The 18,972-nt window shown below is 44.0% G+C and overlaps 1 protein-coding gene across 1 annotated transcript; it reads left to right on the top strand.

Moving 5' to 3' along the window:
• Positions 1-4,235: 4,235 nt before the first annotated feature.
• Positions 4,236-17,956, top strand: LOC140717363 (uncharacterized). Its single transcript, XM_073030877.1, has 2 exons — positions 4,236-6,229; positions 16,744-17,956. The coding sequence occupies exons 1-2, from the start codon at positions 4,470-4,472 to the stop codon at positions 16,844-16,846; spliced, it is 1,863 nt and encodes a 620-aa protein (XP_072886978.1). The 5' UTR covers positions 4,236-4,469; the 3' UTR covers positions 16,847-17,956.
• Positions 17,957-18,972: the final 1,016 nt, after the last annotated feature.

The following is an 18,972-nucleotide window of genomic DNA, read 5'->3' as shown; positions in this document are numbered from 1 at the left end:
GAGGTTACACCAATCATTAGTGAGTAATTAGTTATGGAAACAAAGTTTATTTTGCATTGCAGCTGTTAGGCAGGTCACTAGTGAAAGCTACTGAATAAACTGATCAAAGGTTACAGAGAGTTAAAAGTGAACCAGTAAAATCCCTTCCTACTTTGAAAGATGATCTAATGCGACCAGTGTAACATCATCTGACTGCAGCCTGTCTGAACTCGTCTCCAATTGAAAGCCTGATTTTGCAATGCTCGGACTGGATTACTGTAATGACCACCCTATACCACCCTATACCACACTCCCACATCCACTCTCCAAAGTCCCTGTCCCTGCTAGCCCACATGACTCCACTAAATAGCAATGTACTGTAACGTTTATCTGTATCTTCAGTTCATGATTTCACTCAGCTCCATCTCTGTAATCGACTCCAAGACTGGAAGCTCCTCAGGTCTCTTTCCACTGCTTTCTGATTATCTCAGACCATCAGATTGGTCATGTCAGCGTCCTCAGCCCCCAGTCCTGGCATTTCTCTCCCTCAGTCTCCACGCCACTTCTTTTTCTTTCTTATTGCCCCCTCCCCCTTCCCCTATTTTTTTTTTGCCATCATTTTCCCCACTCTCTTTCTCCCCTCTGTCTTCACCCCTTCTCCCTACTGACTACACCCCTCTCCTCCCCTTCCCCTACTGACTACTCCCCTCCGCTCATCACCCCTCTCCTCTTCATCCCCTCTTCACCCCTTCCCCCTACCATCTACACCCCTCTCCTCTTCACCCCTTCACCCCTTTCCCCTACCATCTACTCCCCTCTCCTCTTCACCCTCATCTTCACTCCTTCCCCCTATCATCTACACCCCTCTCCTCTTCACCCCTTCCCTCTACCGTCTACACCTCTCCTCTTCACCCCTTCCCTCTACCGTCTACACCCCTCTCCTCTTCACTTCTTCCCTCTACCGTCTACACCCCTTTCCTCTTCACTCTCCTCTTCACTCCTTCCTTCTACTGTCTACACCCTTCTCCTCTTCCCCCCCACCCTCACCGTACAGTTTTTCTCACCTGACTTAATATTAGCTCATGACCTGTCATCAGTTGTTTGATAACCTTCCTGTGAAATGCTGTGGGAAGTTTTGGTATGGGCAAGGTTGGAAGTAGCTCCACATCACTGTGCTGTGAGATTATGATCAGTAGTTTACAGAACAAAGTAAGGTCATCGCCAAAAGAATGAACAAGTTCATAAAACTTTTCCTGAAGCAAAACCCAAATTAACTTTTTAAAAATAATTCTGTAACAAAACATGAGAAAGGTGAAAGCAAAGGACCTAGTTAAAGACACCCAGAGGGGTGACGATGGAGCTGATGTACCAGAAGCCATCATTGGGTTGGGACAGGATCAACAATCCCTCTTGTAAGAATAAAATGCCAACCTATTCAACCTTATTACTTAGGTCTTCAAGGTGGGATCAGGAGATGTGGAATTGCTCAGCAGGTCAAGTAGAGTCTGTAGAGAGAGAAACAGTTAATATTTTAGGCTGAAGACCTATCCTCAGAGTGGGACGGGGCTGAGAAGAACTGTAGGGACGGGATGATCCACAGAATGTGTCTGTCTGAAGTGGAAACAGGAAGTCTCCGCTACAAGCTGAATCCTTTTTAAAATGACATTGAACAAGTTGAGCAAAGTTTGTTTTTGTTCCCAGTTGGGTGGGAACCACCCTCCCCACCCTCCAGTTCCGTCAAAGCTGATGGAAGGGAGGGGAGCCCACACCACGGGGCTGCTTCTGCCTCCAGCGCTTGCACTAAAGCACCAAGAGTCAATGGGTGCAAATGAAGTTAATGCTAACTTTCTGTTGCAGCCTTTCCTTGATCGGCCAAAACCTGCAGTGCCAACTCCAAACCTACAAGATCAGAAGTTGCTTTCGAAGATCCCAAGGACAATGATTATTGCAGGTACAGTATATACTGGTGGAAAGGTGCTGATTGCAACACAGCTGATGATCCACGCCAGCACCACTAAACCCCAAAACAGCTACTTTCTCCCAAGCCTCAGGCTGATCAACACCTCCGTTCATTAGCCCACCCCAACACCCTGACATGCACATCACCTAGTGCAGGAGATCCCAACCTGGGGTCTACGGACCCCTTGGTTAATGGTAGGGGTCCATGACATAAAAAAGACTCAGAACCCCTGACCTGGTATCACCTTATTTACCTACAGTCCATATATAACAGTTATTTGTACGTTGTGTTTTATAGGATAGGTTTTTTTAATTTATATTTATTCTGTTTTTTATTGTGTTCTTTATGGTTATCATGTTTTTTCTGCTGCATCAGATCCAGAGTAACAATCATTTTGTTTTCCTTTACACTCGTGTCCTGACGAATTACAGTAAGGCACCTCAAGCCCTGAACTGCGATTTTGTAGAATGTTCAGTCAGCTTCGGCTTATTACAGATGCAATGTGACACCCCGTATAATAGTTCCACCTTCAGCAATCAAATGTACTGAAGTGTGGCAGAAGTAGGTCAGGATGTTCACCAGTACGGGGAGGGTACTGGCAAAACCTTCAGGGCTGGGTCCGCAGATTGGAAATGTCCAGAAGGTCTTGCGCCAAAATGGGGTGAGCTTGGATGGCCGAATGGTTAGTATGGACCTGAGCCTGTTGCCATGCTGTACGGCTACAAATCTTTATTTAAAAAAAAAGACCAAGGTTAACATTTAAAATAAATTCAGGAAGAGGCTGAAAAGGAACCTTAGATCAGTGAGGCGATTGAGAGTCACGTGAATCTCAATCTTCTTTACCGCGACTCTCCTTGGCTCCTCTTCAAAGTTCAAAATAAGTTTATTATCAAAGTACACACATGTCACCATAAACAACCCTGAGATTCATTGTCTTGCAGGCATACTCAATAAGTCCATAGAATATAATAACCATAACAGAATCAATAAAAGACCACACCAACTTCAGCGTTCAACGAGTTGGTAAAAGACAACAAACTGTCAAATACAAAAAGAAATAAATAATAATTTTCAACAAATAAGCAATACATATCAAACACATGAGATGAAGAGTCCTTGAAAGTGAGTCCATAGGCTTTTGGAATGTCTCTGTGATGGGGCAAGTGAAGTTATCCCCTTTGGTTCAAGAGCCTGACTGTTGAGAGGTAATAACTGTTCCTGAACCTGGTGGTGCGAGTCCTGAGGTTCTTGTACGACCTTCCTGATGGTAGTAGTGGGATGAGAGTATGTCCTAGATGGTGGGGGTCTCTGATGATGGATGCTGCTTTCCTGCAACAACGTTTCATGTAGATGTACTTGATGCTAGGAAGGGCTTTGCCTGTGATAGGCTGGGCTGTATCCACTGCTTTTTGTAGGATCTTCCATTCAAGGGAGTTGGTGTTTCCATACTAGGCTGTGATGCAGCCAGTCAATATACTCTCCAACACACATCTGTAGAAGTTTGTCACAGTTTTAGATGTCATGCTGAATCTTTGCAAACTTCTAAGGAAGCAGAGATGCTGCTGTGTTTTCTTTGTAATTGCACTTACCGGCTGGGCCCAGGACAAGTCCTTCAACTGACAATGCTGAGGAATTTAAAGTCTGATCCCCTGATGAGGACTGACTGATAAACCTCTGGTTTCCTTCTCCTGAAGTCAACACTAAACTGCTTGGGATCAGTTTATTGGGATTAGAGGAAGGTGGCCCAGGAGATGGGGTGGGTGCAGACAGTGTGAAATGGGCTGAATGGCCCATTCCTCGGCTGGGAGTCAGTGGAGATGTGGGCCTGTAAAACCGGGACAGTGGGGGGAAGCTGAGAGTCAGAAGCTAACAAAACATTCTTTGTCTGAGACAATGGTGGGGGAATGTAGACTGGATTCTGAATGAGTAAGGAGCCCTTCTTCCTCAGGAAATATTGTGTATACAATCAGTCTATGTATAGAACTTGTACATTGTCATTTATAGGGTTGCTTTTATTTTTATTTATTGTGTGCTTTTGTATCGTATTCTTTATGCTTAGTGATTTTTAATCAGCATCGGATCTGGAACAATCATTTTGTTCTCCAAACGTGCGTACTGAAGCAGTTTTGAATCTGAAATATGAACTCATCACAGTGTTCCTATTCCACAGGTAATGACGGAAAGCCCGGCATTGACCAGCTGAGCCTCGGAGGCTACGGCAACGGAATGGCCAGCGCAGATGACGAGTGGATCCCACCCCCTCCCCCCATGGCTCCCCCGCCCCCCCCCACCAATGGCTCCCCCGCCACCTCCGGTACAGAGTCCGCACAGCGGCCACCTGCCTTACGAGCTGGCCGTCCCGCCGCCCCCCAGCATCGCCCCACCCCCACCACCCCCTCACCACGCCAGCCATCTGCAGCAACTCCCAAACCTTCCGGCACCCAGCCCACTCCCTGACAACATCCACCTGCCACCCCCGGCGGCGATTCCCCTGGCACCTCCCCTGTCCGCTCCCCCAGCACCTCCTCTGATGGCCCCTCAAAAACCCCTTCCAATGACTGGCCAGTACCCCAGAGCAACCCCCCCTGTTCTTCCACCAACTGACTATTCTAAGGTGCACAGTGAAACCTCAAGGGGCAGTCACATTAGACCCCCTAAAAAACAGCCCCCTCCTCCTCCACAGAGGGATCTAATGCACCCCCCGAAACCTGAGCGACACTCGCCGTTTGGGCCCAGCTCTTCGCAGATCGCCACCTCGAACACCATTTCCTTCCTGGCTGACCCATCCGACCCATCAAAAGTTGCATCCACCTTCAACCCCAAGGCAACAGCGAAGCTCTACGGATTCTCCGATCCGGTTACCGGGCCGGAAGCCTCGGCGGAGAGTGACCGCAAGGTGAGAGGCAAATCTATGATCGTCATGCAAGATGCAAAGCCCTACCCAGTGGATCCTGCTGTGCACCAGAAGATGGTAATGGAAGGAAGTGGTGAATATCCAGTCATGAACAAAGCACAGGCAGATCCCAGTGCATCCAGACCGCAGAAACCAGCTCGCAGGAGCCAGACGGTGGTTCAGCCCAAATCGGGACCAAACATTCCTGCCTATCTACCTGTGGACTACCTTGCCTCAGATCCGACTGAGAACCACTGGAATGGTAATGTTGACGTTCATCAGGCTGGATCAAACCAAATTCAGGATTCAAACAACAATCAAACTTTCACCAATCTGCCCATTTCTGGGAGGCCTAGAGAAGAAGAGAGAAGAGAGCCCAGCGAAGCGGGTGACTTTGAAAGCCCAAGTTCCTCAGGAAGTGACTTGTCAGATTTCCCGTATGTCAAGCCAAGTTTCCCGGCTGCCAGAACCGCAGATTTACCGGATTCTTTGCCAGAACCAGCTCGATGGGGCTCGAAGCACGGTGCTGAACCACGCTCACCGCTAGCCCTTCTAATGGCTGCCAAGCAGCGAGACCTGAAAAACAAAGCTCCCAAATCTCCCTCGGATGCCCCAACCCTATCCATTGGGGGCAATCGGTACATTAAGTCAACCAATCCAAATTCATTCCAAATCATGCCGCGATCGAATTACCGGAAGCAGTTGTCACTGGGAGAGCCAGACATTACGCCACCAAGCGAGGATGGAGATGGTGACATCCTTCGCGGGGGTGCAGAAAGGAGCTTGAACTTGTCTGAGTTTTCCTTCCCCAGGGTTGCTGAACTCGAAAGCTCCCACAAAGACGAAGACATGTCCTCGCTCTTGCTTCCGCCTCCTCCTCTCTTCAGTGACGAAAACAATGAAGAATTCCCACTCCCGTTCCTGCCGCCGCCTGCGGAATTTTCCAACGACGATGACAGTGGGAGTGCTTCCACGGAATCGGAGCGAGAAGGGAGCAGGGAACCTCGAGCAGCTGCCTGGTCAGACAGCTCGAGCCCCTCTGTACAAGGACCCACCTACGAAAGGGGTGGTCATTGGACATCCCCTCACCGTAACAGCCCAGCAAGTATAAGCACCCACCTCATTAACAGACCATCAATAAATACATCTTCTGCCTCAAACTCCAATGGACTGAAGCCACTGCTGGCACCAAAGCCCAACAATGCAGGTTCCAGCAAACTTCATATTTCCAACCACCTTCTGGCTAAAGCACACGACAGAAATGTGCCAAGACTGGACCAGAAACAATCAGAGGCTAGAATATCACCGAACGGTCTGTTGGCAAAGAGTAATCTTATTGGTGAACTGCAGTCCAAGGTGCAGACTTTAAGCACCCAGTCAGATGCGGGGTCTAAAAGGTGAGTTTGGTCATCTGCTATTTCTAAGCAACTTCTACCTAGTGTTTCAAGGAAGTTCTTTAATCTGTTTACATCTTTACATCCTTTACATCTCAACTCCTGAATAACTCATCGAATCCAGTGCTCGAGAAGTTGACCAACTTCTACCTGTGTTTCAAGGAGGTCCTTTACATCTGTGAGGCTCCGGTGCAGTGCTGAGGGAGAGAAGCAGCACACCAGAACCCAACAGTGCAAAGCATGAGTGCTTACCAGCTCGTACTCCTTCCCCATGCCCCACCTTATTCTGCTTTCTTCCCCTTCCCTTCCCTTCCCTTCCCAGTCTGGATCGAGGGTCTTGGCCTGAAACATCGACTGTGTGTACTGCTCCTTAGATGCTGCCTGATCTGCTGAGTTCCTCTAGCATTTTAGAGCATAGAACAGTACAGCACAAGAATAGGCCCTTCGGCCCACAATGTTGTGCTGAACCAGCTAAAAAGTAAATCAACAACCTCCAAAAGCTAATCCCTCCTTACCTACACAATGTCCCTATCCCTCAGTCTTCCTAACCTTCATGTGTCTATCTAACGGGCTCTTAAAAGCCTCTAATGCATTTGCCTCTACCACCACACCAGGCAGAGCATTCCAGGCGTCCACCACTGTCTGAGTAAGAAAACTTACTCCTCACATCCCCCCTGAGCCTACTCCCTCTCACCTTCAATGCGTGCCCTCTGGTATTGAACATATCTGCCCTGGGGGAGAAAATACTCCCTATCTACTCTAGTTAGGCCTCTCATGATCTTATAAACCCCTATCAGATCTTCCCTTAGCCTCCAGCCCTCCAGAGAAAACTGCCCAAGTTTGTCCAGCCTCTCACGATAGCACGTGCCCTCCAAACCAGGCAGCGTCCTGCTAAACCTCTTCTGCACCCTCTCCAAAGCCTCAACGTCCCTCCTATAGTGGGGCAACCAGAACAGTACGCAATCCTCGCCTGACTAGAGTTTTATAAAGTTGCAACATAACCTCCTCTGACTTTTGAACTCAGTGCCTCGACTATTAAAAGCAAGCATTCCATAAGCCTTCTTAACCACCCTATCGACCTGTGTAGCCACTTCCATGGAGCTATGAACTTGGATCCCAAGATCTCTCTGCTCAGCAACACTGTTAAGGATCTTGCCCTTAACAGTGTACTGCATGCATGCATTTGCCCTAGCAAGGTGCAACAGCTCACATTTATCTGGTTTAATCTCCATCTGCCATTTCTCTGCCCATATCTGCAACAGATCTATATTGCATAGTATTTGTTGCCAGACTTCTACACTATCCACAACTCTACTGATCTTGGTATCATCCGCAGACTACTAACCGACCCATCTACATTTTCAACCAGGTCATTTGTATACATCACAAACAGCAGAGGTCCCAGCACCGATCCCTGTGGAATTCCACTAACTACAGACCTCCAGTTTGAATAAGTCCCATCAGCCATTATTACCCTTTGTCTTCAATGCGCAAGGCTGTTCTGAATCCCAGCAGCCAATTCATCATGGACCCCATGCATCTTAACCTTCTGGATTAGCCTCCTATGAGGGACTTTGTCAAACACCTTTTTAAAATCCATGTAGACAGCATCCACTGCCCTACCCTCATCCATCTCTCATCATCTTGTCAAAAAAACTCAAATCAGGTTGGTAAGGCACGACCTGCCCTACACAAAGCCATGCTGGTTCTCCCTAATTAGGCCAAGTGTTTCCAAATACTCATATATCCTACCCCTAAGAATTTTCTCCAGCAATTTCCCTAACGACGTGAGACTCACCTGTCTATAGTTCCCTGGATTTTCCCTTGATCCCTTCTTAAATAAAGGTACAACATTAGCCCGCTGCCAGTCCTCTGGGACCTTGCCTATGGCTAGAGAGGATGTGAAAATACTGGTCAAAGGCCTAGCAATCTTGTCTCTTGCCTCCTTCAATAACCTGGGGTAAATTCCATCAGGCCCTGGGGACTTATCCACCGTAATACTCATTAGGAGGCCTAACACTTCTTCCTCCTTGACCTCAGCACTGATCTCCTGGTCCTCCATATCCTTTTCCTTGGTAAATACTGAAGCAAAGTATTCATTAAGTATCTCACTCACCTTCCCGCATCCAAGCAAGTGTTCCCCTCGTTATCCTGGAGTTGGTCCTACCCTCCCCCTACTTATTCTCTTGCTCTTGATCTATGTATAGAGTGTTTGGAATTCATTTTATTTCTACTTGCCAAGGATCTTTCATGGTCACTTCTGGCTTTCATAATTCCCTTCTTTAGTTCTTTTCTGATTTCTTTATAATCTTCATGCATTCCATTTGATCCCAGCTTCCGAAGATTTACATACTTTTTCTTCTTCTTGACTAAATTCATTATCTCTCTGGGCATCTCTAATCTTTCCATCCTTGTCCTTTCTTCTAACAGGAATATACTTTTCCTGTACTCTCTGCAATAGATCTTTAAACACCCTCCACAAGTCTGCTGTGGACGTGCCAGAAAAAAAGTGTTCCAATTAATTCTTCTTAGTTCTAGTCTTGTAATTTGCTCTACTCTTTATCAAACACCATACCTATCCTTATTTCTAGCTATCCTGAAAGTTAAGGAGTTGTGGACACTGTTCCCTAATGGCTCACTCACCTGGCCAGGCTCATTACCCAACACCAGGTCCAGTACAGCCCCTCCTCTTTCTGGACCGTCCCATATTGATTTAATAAACCCTCCTGGATACGCTTAACAAATTCTTGCCCATATGAACCCCTCCCACTAAGAAGGCCCCAGTTTATATTAAGGAAATTGAAATCCCCCAAGACAACAACCCTATTATTTTTACACATTTCCTTAATCTGCTTCCATATCTGTGTGATTTGTGTGTTGCTCTGGATTTCCTGCATTTGCAGATTCAAAGGTTGTGGGGAGAAGGCAGGAGAATGGAGTTGAGAGGGAAAATAAGTCAGCCATGATTGAATGGTGGAGCAGAATTGATGGGCTGAATGGCCTGGTTCTGCTCCTATGTGTGAGGTGTTAAGCTGAGCTCCTAAACATTGTGTCGGGAGATGGCTTTCTATAACAAACATACTGCACTGTTCTGATGAAGAACAGAAGTGGTTTTTTGGTGGTCTGGCCCATGCTGAGCTCTCGGTCAACAGTCCTAAAACAGACAGGTTGGAATAGGTTTATAAATGTCACACGTATTGAGAGACAGTGAAAAACTTGTTTGGTGTGTTGTTCATACAGATAATTTCTTTGCACAGTCCATTGAGGTAGCACAAAACAAAAGCAGTAACGATTCAGAAAAAAGTGCTCCATAACAGGCAGGTTGACAATGAGGTGTGAGGTCATAATGAGGTAGATTGTGACTAATACTGCTTAGGGCATCTCTTAATCAATTGCTTATAAATATTCACAATGAAAAGTAGTTTTTATCACAAAGTTCAAAGTAAATTTATTAACAAATATCACATATACGTCACCATATACAGCCCTGAGATTTATTTTCTTTCAGGCGTACTCAATAAATCCATAATAGAATAATTGTAATAGAATCAATGATAGACTGCATAGGGCATTCAGTCACTGTGCAAATACAAAAAGAAAGAAATAATAATAAATAAATAAACATTGAGAACATGAGGTGAAGAGTCCTTGAAACTGAGTCCATAGGTTGTGGGAACAGTTCAGGGTTGGAGCAAGTGAAATTGAGTGAAGTTATCCCCTCTGGTTCAAGAGTCTGATGGTTGAGGGGTAATAACTGCCCCTGAACCCGGTGGTGTGAGTCCTACAGCTCCTTTACTTCCTTCCTGATGGCAGCAGTGAGGAGAGAACATGGCCTGGGTGGCAGAGGTCCCTGATGATAGATGCTGCTTTGCTGTGACAGCTCTCTGTGTAGATGTGCTGAATGGGGGGAGGGCTTACCTGTGATGGACTGGGCCATACCCTCTACTCTTTGTAGGATTTTCTGTTCAGGAGCATTGATGCTTCCATACCAGGCCATTTTTTGCAAATAGTCATTTAACATTTATTGTAGAAACATAATTTTTTTAAAAAAAACTTTTGATTATCAAAGCTAAATGATTTATTGAAGAATGCAAATAAAGTGAAATGTTTACTTTTAGACTTTTTCCCCTTTTCTGTTGAGAAGTGATCAGTGGCAGATTTTAATTCAGTGAGTGTCACTGAACTGGGGGCTGGAGAATTGTGCATGTAAACAGTATCACCAAAAGACCATGGGATTACTGGAAAATGACACGGCCAAAATCCATAAAAACATTTCTCAGAGTCTGTGTAGCCTATAGATTTTCTATTTATAAGATATAATAAAATACATAAAATATAATCTATAAATAATCTAATTTGGTCTACTTATGGCATCACTTAATACCGATGAATGTTGATTTATACGTATTTATATAATTTGGTATATTCGATTATATTATAATCCCTTCCACTCTTCAAACCATGCTGGCCAGCAATCCCTCAATTTAATCCTAGCCTAATCAAAGGACAATTTACAATGATTTATCAACATGTATGTCTTTAGACTGTGGGGGGAAAACCAGAGCACCCAGAGGAAACCCACAAGGTCACGGGGAGAACATACAAACTCCTTACAAGCAGCAGTGGGAATTGAACCTGGGTCGCCTGTATTGTGCTAACCACTACACTACCATGCAATCTATGTTTAGCATTTTGAGCCTGCGTCCTCATGTATGAAAGGTGCTATATATATATATATATATATATATATATAAAGTTATTATTCTTATAAAAACATACTTTCTCATCTCAAGCTGGTAAAGCCTGAGGTATGGGCTCATTCATATCAAGCACACTCATTTCTCAGTTGCTAGGAACTTTATTCTGGTGGTGTTTAGTATTGTGGCTTTCAGGAGCTTTACATAAATATTGCTGTGTAGCCCTCATTGTTTAATGCTATTGTGTAGTGACTTTGGGATGATACCAGTTGTAGATATTACTATTGGGGCAATGTATACCTGTTCATGTTCCATAGCCTTTCAATTTTCTCTTTTAATTCACCATGTTTCTGGTGTTTTTCCAATTATTGATTTCTGTAAGTTATGTGTGTTTGAAATGGCTATGTCTATTAAGTAAGTTGTTCTTGCTTGTTCATCCTGTATTATATCTGGACAGTTATAATGGATTATCTTATCCATAATAACGCATCGGTCGTAATATGTGTAGAATTATTATTATTACTGTTATAAGACCATAAGATATAGGAGCAAAATTAGGCCATTTGGCCCATCAAATCTGCTGCGCCTTTTCATCATAGCCAATCCATTTTTTCTCTCAGCCCAATCTCCTGCCTCCCCCACCATCTCTTCATGTCCTGACCAATCAAGAATCTATCAACTTCTACTTTAAATATACATAAAAATGGCCTTCCCAGCTGCCTGAAGCAAATAATTCCACAGATTTGCCCCTCTCATCTCATCCTTCTCATCTCCGTCCTAAAAGGATGGCCCTCCATTTTGCGGCTGTCCTCTGGTCTTAGACTCCCCCTCCATAGGAAACATCCTCTCCACATCCACTCTATCAAGGTTTCATTTGACAGGTTTCAATTAAGTCACCCCTCATTCTTGTAAATTTCAGTGAATACAGGCCCAGAGCCATCAGACACTCTTGATATGACAAGCTGTTTAATCCTGGAATCATTTTCATGAACCTCCTTTGAACCCTCTCCAGTTTCAGCACATCCTTTCTAAGATATGGGGCCCAAAACTGCATAAAAACTCTTTGTTTTTATATTCTAGTTCTAGAAATGAATGCTAACATTGCATTTACCTTCCTCACCACAGACTCAACCTGCAAATTATCCTTTTGGGAATCCTGCACAAGGACTCCCAAATCCCTATGTGTCTCAGTTATTTTTGTATTTTCTCTCCATTTTGAAAATAGTCAACCCTGCCATTTCTTCTACCAAAGTGCATGACCGTACACTTCCCAACACTGTATTCCTTCTGCTGTTTCTTTGCCTGTTTTCCTAATCTATCTAAGCCCTTCTGTAGCCTCTCAGCTTCCTCAAAACTACCTACCCCTCCACCTATCTTCATATCTCTGCAAACTTTGCAACAAAGCCATCAATTCCATCATCGAAATCATTGAGATATAAGAAGAATGGGTCCCAACATAAACCTCTGTGGAACACCACTAGTCACCGGTAGCCAGCCAGGAAAGACTTGCTTTATTCCTACTCCTTGCCTCCTGCCAATCAATCACTGCTTTACCCATGGTAGTATCTTTCCTGTAATACCTTGCAGCCTCATGTGTGGCTCCTTGTCAAAGGCCTTCTGAAAATCCAAGTACACAACATCAACCAATTCTCCATCGTCTATCCTGCTTGTTACTTCTTCGAAGAATTCCAACAGATTTGTCAGGCAAGACTTTCCCTTGAGGAAACCATGCTGACTGTGGCCTATTTTATCATGTGCCAAAACCACATCCTTAACAATCAACTCCAACATCTTCCTAACCACTGACGTCAGACCAACTGGCCTATAATCTCCTTTCTTCTGCCTCTCTTTCTTGAAGAATGGAGTGACCATTGCAATTATTCTAGTCTTCCAGAACCATTCCAGGATCTAGTGATTCTTGAAAGATCATTACTAATGTCTCCACAGTTTCTTCAGCCTCCTCTTTCAGAACCCTGGGATGTACACAGTCTGGTCTAGGTGACCTCTCAGTTTCCCAAGAACCTTCTCTCTAGTAATGGTAACTTCACATACTTAATGACCCCTGACACCTGGAACTTCCACCATACAGCTAGTGTCTTCCATAGTGAAGCCTGGTTATACATTAGAGGGGCTAATGTCAAAGGAAAAGGGTGTTTTTAAAAAAATAAAATTACAGAGTGGTAGGTGCCTGAAATGTGCTGCCTGGGGTGAATTAAATTGAAATGACTTTATTTCTTACATCCTTCACATACATGAGAAGTAAAAATGTTTATGTTACGTCTCCATCTAAATGTGCCATATGCAATCATAGTAATTTATAATAATTTATAATAAATAGAACAGTCAATGTAATATAGAGTACACTCAAATCAGCATAAGTTCATCATTCTGATGGCCTGGTGGAAGAAGATGTCCTGAAGCCTGTTGGTCCTGGCTTATATGCAGCGGTATTGCTTCCCGAATGATAGAAACCGGAATAGATTGTGGTTGGGATGGCTTGGGTCCTCAGTGATCCTTTGGGCCCTTTTTACACACCTGTCCTTGTAAATGTCCTGAATCATGGGAAGTTCACATCGACAGATGCGCTGGGCTGTCCGCACCACTCTCTGCAGAGTCCTGTGATTAAGGGAGGTACAGGTCCCATATCAGGTAGTGATACAGCCAGTCAGGATGCTCTCAATTACACCTCTGTAGAAAGTTCTTAGGATTTGGGGGCCCATACCAAACTACCTCAACCATCTGAGGTGAAAGAGGCACTGTTGTGCCTTTTTCACCACACAGCTGGTGTGTACAGGCCACGTGAGGTCTTCGGTGATGTGGATGCCGAGGAATGTGAAGCTGTTTACCCTCTCAACCCCAGATCCATTGATGTCAATAGGGGTTAGCCTGTCTCCATTCCTCCTGTAATCCACAACCAGCTCCTTTGGTTTTGTGATATAAGAACATAAGAAATAGGAGCAGGAGTAGGCCATCCAGCCCATCGAGCCTGCCCCACCATTCAATAAGATCATGGCCGACCAGTCCATAAACACAGCTCCATCTACTTCCCTTTTCCCCATGATCCTTAATTCCCTTACTATGTAAAAATCTATCTAACTCTTTCTTAAATATATTTAGAGAGGAAGCCTCAACTGCTTCCCTGGGCAGAGAATTCCACAGGTTCACCACTCTCCGGGAAAAACAGTTTCTTCTCATCTCCGTTCTAAATCTTCTCCTCTGAATCTTGTGGCAATGTTCCCTAGTTCTAGTCTCACCTACCAATGGAACCAACTTCCCTACTTCTATTTTATCTATCCCTTTCAAAATTCTATATGTTTCTATAAGATCCCCTCTCATTCTTCTGAACTCCAGAGAGAATAATCCCAGGCGGCTCAATCTCTCCTCATAGGTTAACCCCTTCATCCCTGGAATCAACCTGGTGAACCACCTCTGCACTGCCTCCAAAACCAGTATATCCTTCCTCAAGTCAGGAGACCAGAACTGCACACAGTACTCCAGGTGCAGCCTCACCAGTACCCTGTATAGTTGCAGCATGTCCTCCCTGCTCTTGAACTCAATCCCTCTAGCAATGAAGGCCAACATTCCATTTGCCTTCTTAATAACCTATTGTACCTGCAAGCCAACTTTTTGCGATTCATGAACAAGCACTCCCAAGTCCCTCTGCACAACAGCATGCTGCAATCTTTCACCATTTAAATAATAGTCTGCTCTTCTATTATTCCTTCCAAAGTGGATGAACTCATATTTACCAATGTTGTGTTTCATCTGCCAGACCTTGGCCCACTCACTTAACCTATCTATATCCCTCTGCAGACTCTCCACATTCTCTGTACAATTTCCTTTTCTACTCAGTTTAGTGTCATCAGCAAATTTTGCTACGCTACACTCAGTCCCCTCTTCCAAATCATCAATGTAAATGGTAAACAGCTGCGGGCCCAGCACCGACCCCTGTGGCACCCCACTCACCACTGACTGCCCACTGGAGAAACACTCATTTATACCAACTCTCTGCCTTCTATTGGTTAACCAATCCACTATCCATGCCAATACACTTCCTCTGACTCCATGCATCCATATCTTATTTATAAGTCTCTTGTGCGGCACCTTATCAAACGCCTTCTGGAAATCCAAGTACACGATATCCACCTGTTCTCCTCTATCCACTGCACTCATTATGTCCTCAAAGAACTCCAGTAAGTTTGTCAAACAGGACCTGCTCTTTCTGAATCCATGCTGCATCTGTCTAATGGAAACACTCCTTTCTAAATGTTTCGCTATTTCTTCCTTAATGACAGCTTCAAGTATTTTCCCGACTACAGATGTTAAGCTAACTGGCCTATAATTGCCCGTCTTTTGCCTACATCCTTTTTTAAAAAAGTGGCGTGACATTTGCTGTCTTCCAATCCGCTGGGACCTGCCCAGAGTCTAGAGAGTTTTGACATTGAGGGAGAGGTTGTTTTCTTGACACCACTGTGTCAGAGATATGACCTCTTCCCTGTGGGCCACCTCATTATTGTTTGAGATAAGGCCAATCAATATAGTGTTGTTGGCAAATTGAATTAGCAGTTTGGAGCTGTGGGTGGCAATACAGTCATGGTAATATGGGGAGTAGAGGAGGGGACTCAGTACGCAGCCCTGAGGGGTGGTAGAGGCTGATACATTAGGGACTTTTAAGAGACATTTAGATAGGAATATTGTGTAGACAGAAGGGATTAGCTGGCTATTTGATTGGCACAACATTGTGGGCTAGTGCCTGTGCCTGTGCTGTGATGTTCTATATTCTATAGTAACATAGAAAACCTACAGCACAATACAGGCCCTTCAGCCCACAATGCTATACCAGAGTCTTGCATCCAGCTATTATCATCATCATTATGTGCCATGTTATATGATGTGGATGATCATGGTCTTCCCATGACCATGATTGTTCTTGGCAAAGTTTTCTGCAGAAGTGGTTTGCCATTGCCACCTTCTGGGCAGTGTCTTTACAAGATGGGTGACCCCGGCCGTTATCAATACTCTTCAGAGATTGTCTGCCTGGAGTTAGACAATCCAGGACTTGTGATCTGCACCAGCTGCTCATACAACCATCCCCCACCTGCTCCCATGGCTTCACGTGACCCTGATTGGGGGCTAAGCAGGTGCTACACCTTGTCCAAGGGTGACCTGCAGGCTAGCGGAGGGAGGGAGTGCCTTACACCTCCTTTGGTAGAGACGCATCTCCGCCTCGACACCCATGAACCCAAATATAGTAATCTCATTCACCCACATCGGGTCTAGGGTCTTCTATGCCTTGAAATTTATATAATTATTTACAATTCATACATTTATACAACTTGATTATATAAAATGATTCTTGCTGATTTTTCATTTTAAAAATAGATTATAGTATTTTCACATTTCAATATTAGCGATCGCTATAGAATTTCTGAAAGTGAAGGTGTCTTGAGTTTTATCTTGCTGTGAATTATGAATTAACTGTGCACATAGCACTGGTAACTGAGCCAGTTCACCCTGTCACTCTATTAATGATAAGATTTGTAACATTTACAAAGTCTGAAAGAAAGTATAAACACGTGAGATTCTGCAAATGCTGGAAATCCAGATCCATGCACACAAAATGCTGGAGGAACTCAGCAGGTCAGGCAGCATCTACACAGGGGAAAATGTGTTTGGAGCTGGTAGGTGTTAGGTGAAACCTGACGACGGGAAGGTGGGATGTGGTGGGAAGGGGGTGGGGGGGGGCAATGTAAGAAGCTGGGAGGTGACAGTTGGAAAAGAAAATACAAGCTTTTATAAATCTTTTTTCTTTCTTTCCAGCTTCCACAGTACAAAGTTTTCACAATTTCATGGAAAGACCTTCACGGTCCGACCTGGTACAAAACAACCAATTACTGTGGTCAGCACTTCAGCCACCAAATGAGCAAGCAACTACTCTGCCATGCAAGGTATTTTCTGGTAGCTTCATCTAGACATCAGCTTGTTAACCAGAGGATGGTGCCAACTGCTTCAATTTTCCTGAGAGGTGTAAAATCCTGCTGACCTGATGAGATGAGATGCCAGTGTGCCGAAGATACTTTTAGAACCGCTTATATTGAACTGAGGATTATATAAGGTGTATGTTCTTGACAACTATATTTATTGAAGTATCTTTCTGCACATTCTCCCTTTTACTGTGTTGTATAACATACAAAGACTAATCTGCGTCGTACTTTAGCATGGTTCTGGCCCGTAATCTTATAACCTGTTGATTTAGCCTAATTCCCATGTAAACTCCACATAGAAAAAGTACAATTTTTGGCATATAATCAATCAAATCTTCTTTTCACTTTTTGAACAACTGTGTATACATCACGTAGGTCTGTTTTTAAGCTAAGCATGTAACCAATGAAAATGTTCTGTAATATATTAAATTATTTATTTTTATTACAATTTACTTCTCAGTAATTAGGTATTAACTTGTACAATGTATTCGTCTCCAGAGCTAAGTCTGGTGAAGTGAGTCTAATTTAATGGTGCAGATCGTTAACAACCGCTGTTTGCTTAGCCTGTTCTACAATCCTCATGTAATTAAATGACAAAATTGTTCACCTTATAACTTGTATTAAAAATATTACAATGGAAAGAAATATCTTTAGCTTGGGAAAGGGGTTAGCAGAAAGTGCCCTGTATCCAGCCGGAACTTTGATATGTAAATTACAAGATCAAATGGAATATTTTTACTAAATGTTACCTTTTGTATAAAAATCAAAATATAACAATGTACTGTATAGGCAAGTTTGGTGTCTTATAGCATGAATCTCTTAACTTTACTTCCTCTCTCTGTATTAGACTAAGTCTGTGAAAATGCTTTGAACAAAGACGTTGTCCTACACAGGAACGTCGCTGCTCCATTTTAAAAGGTCAATTAACAGTTTGGTAGGTCAGACTGATTAAGCACTTAGTGTGCAAGGTTCTTAACGTTTACAAACCCTTTGCCCTTCTACATTAGTTATGTTTGCTGTTGATTAAATATATAACGTCTCAAACATTGGTCAAGAATTTTGATGATTTTTTTTTTTGAAAAGTCATAACTATTTAACTTCTTCAGCCGTAATGCCATATGTATGCCCCAGTTATTACCGTGCTTTTGGTATCATGGGTAAAATGTAATTTTATACTGCCCGCCTTTCACTTCCTGATGAGTGGGAGAACTCCAAACCAATCAGCTGCATCATTCTGACATGCATGGATGTCCCAGTAACGGGAACTAGAGCATAGAACTGCACAGGAATAACCCCTTGACTCGTGATGTTGTGCTGAACCATTTAAACTGGTAATTAAATGCCCTAAGTTAATTCTTTCTGCCTCTATGATGAGCTTATTCCTCAATCTCCTCAACATTCAAGTGCCTATCTAAGAGTCTCTTGAATTTTTTAACTGCCGATTATGCCACTGGGGTTTAGGGCAACAAGGAATGTCCTCCATCTCTGTCCAGATAAAGGATTCTTCATTGCTGTTTCCATAACAATTTTTTTTGACCAGTCAGGGTTGTTAGCTTTGAGCTGAATCCCTGATCCAGCAGGACCAGTGGACCAGTTTTAGTCTGGCCTCTACCCTTTGACCTGTTTGGAATGGGTGAGCCTACCAACAGCCAAAGCATAAATCCCTGACTCCAGCCAATATAGCTCTGCAGGTCATTGAGGCATGCAAGCCTCCAAACCCAATGACAAGGTTGTGGTCCTCTTAGAGGAGCCTCTTGAATACTCTTTTGAATTTCTCTCCACCACAATCCCTGGTACCCACCCATCCCACCTAAAAAAAAACTTGTCCTGCACATCTCCCTTGAACTTACCCCCCTCTCACCTTACATACGAGTCCTCCACAATTGTCAAATCCAAACGTCTATTAGAAATAAGAGAAGTTCATGCTTCAGAATATCGATGTCAAGGTTAGCGCGATGCTTTACAGCACCAGCTGTAAGAGCAGGGTTCGATTCCCGCTGCGGTCTGTAAGGAGCTTATACCATGTGGGTTTCTTCTGGGTGCAGTGCTTTCCTCGCACGTTACA

This window comes from Hemitrygon akajei, chromosome 27 (genome assembly GCF_048418815.1).
Source record: "Hemitrygon akajei chromosome 27, sHemAka1.3, whole genome shotgun sequence".
Taxonomy (NCBI): Eukaryota; Metazoa; Chordata; class Chondrichthyes; order Myliobatiformes; family Dasyatidae; genus Hemitrygon; species Hemitrygon akajei.
Note: the sequence above shows the minus strand (reverse complement) of the source record. Positions and strands in the feature narration are given on the sequence as shown.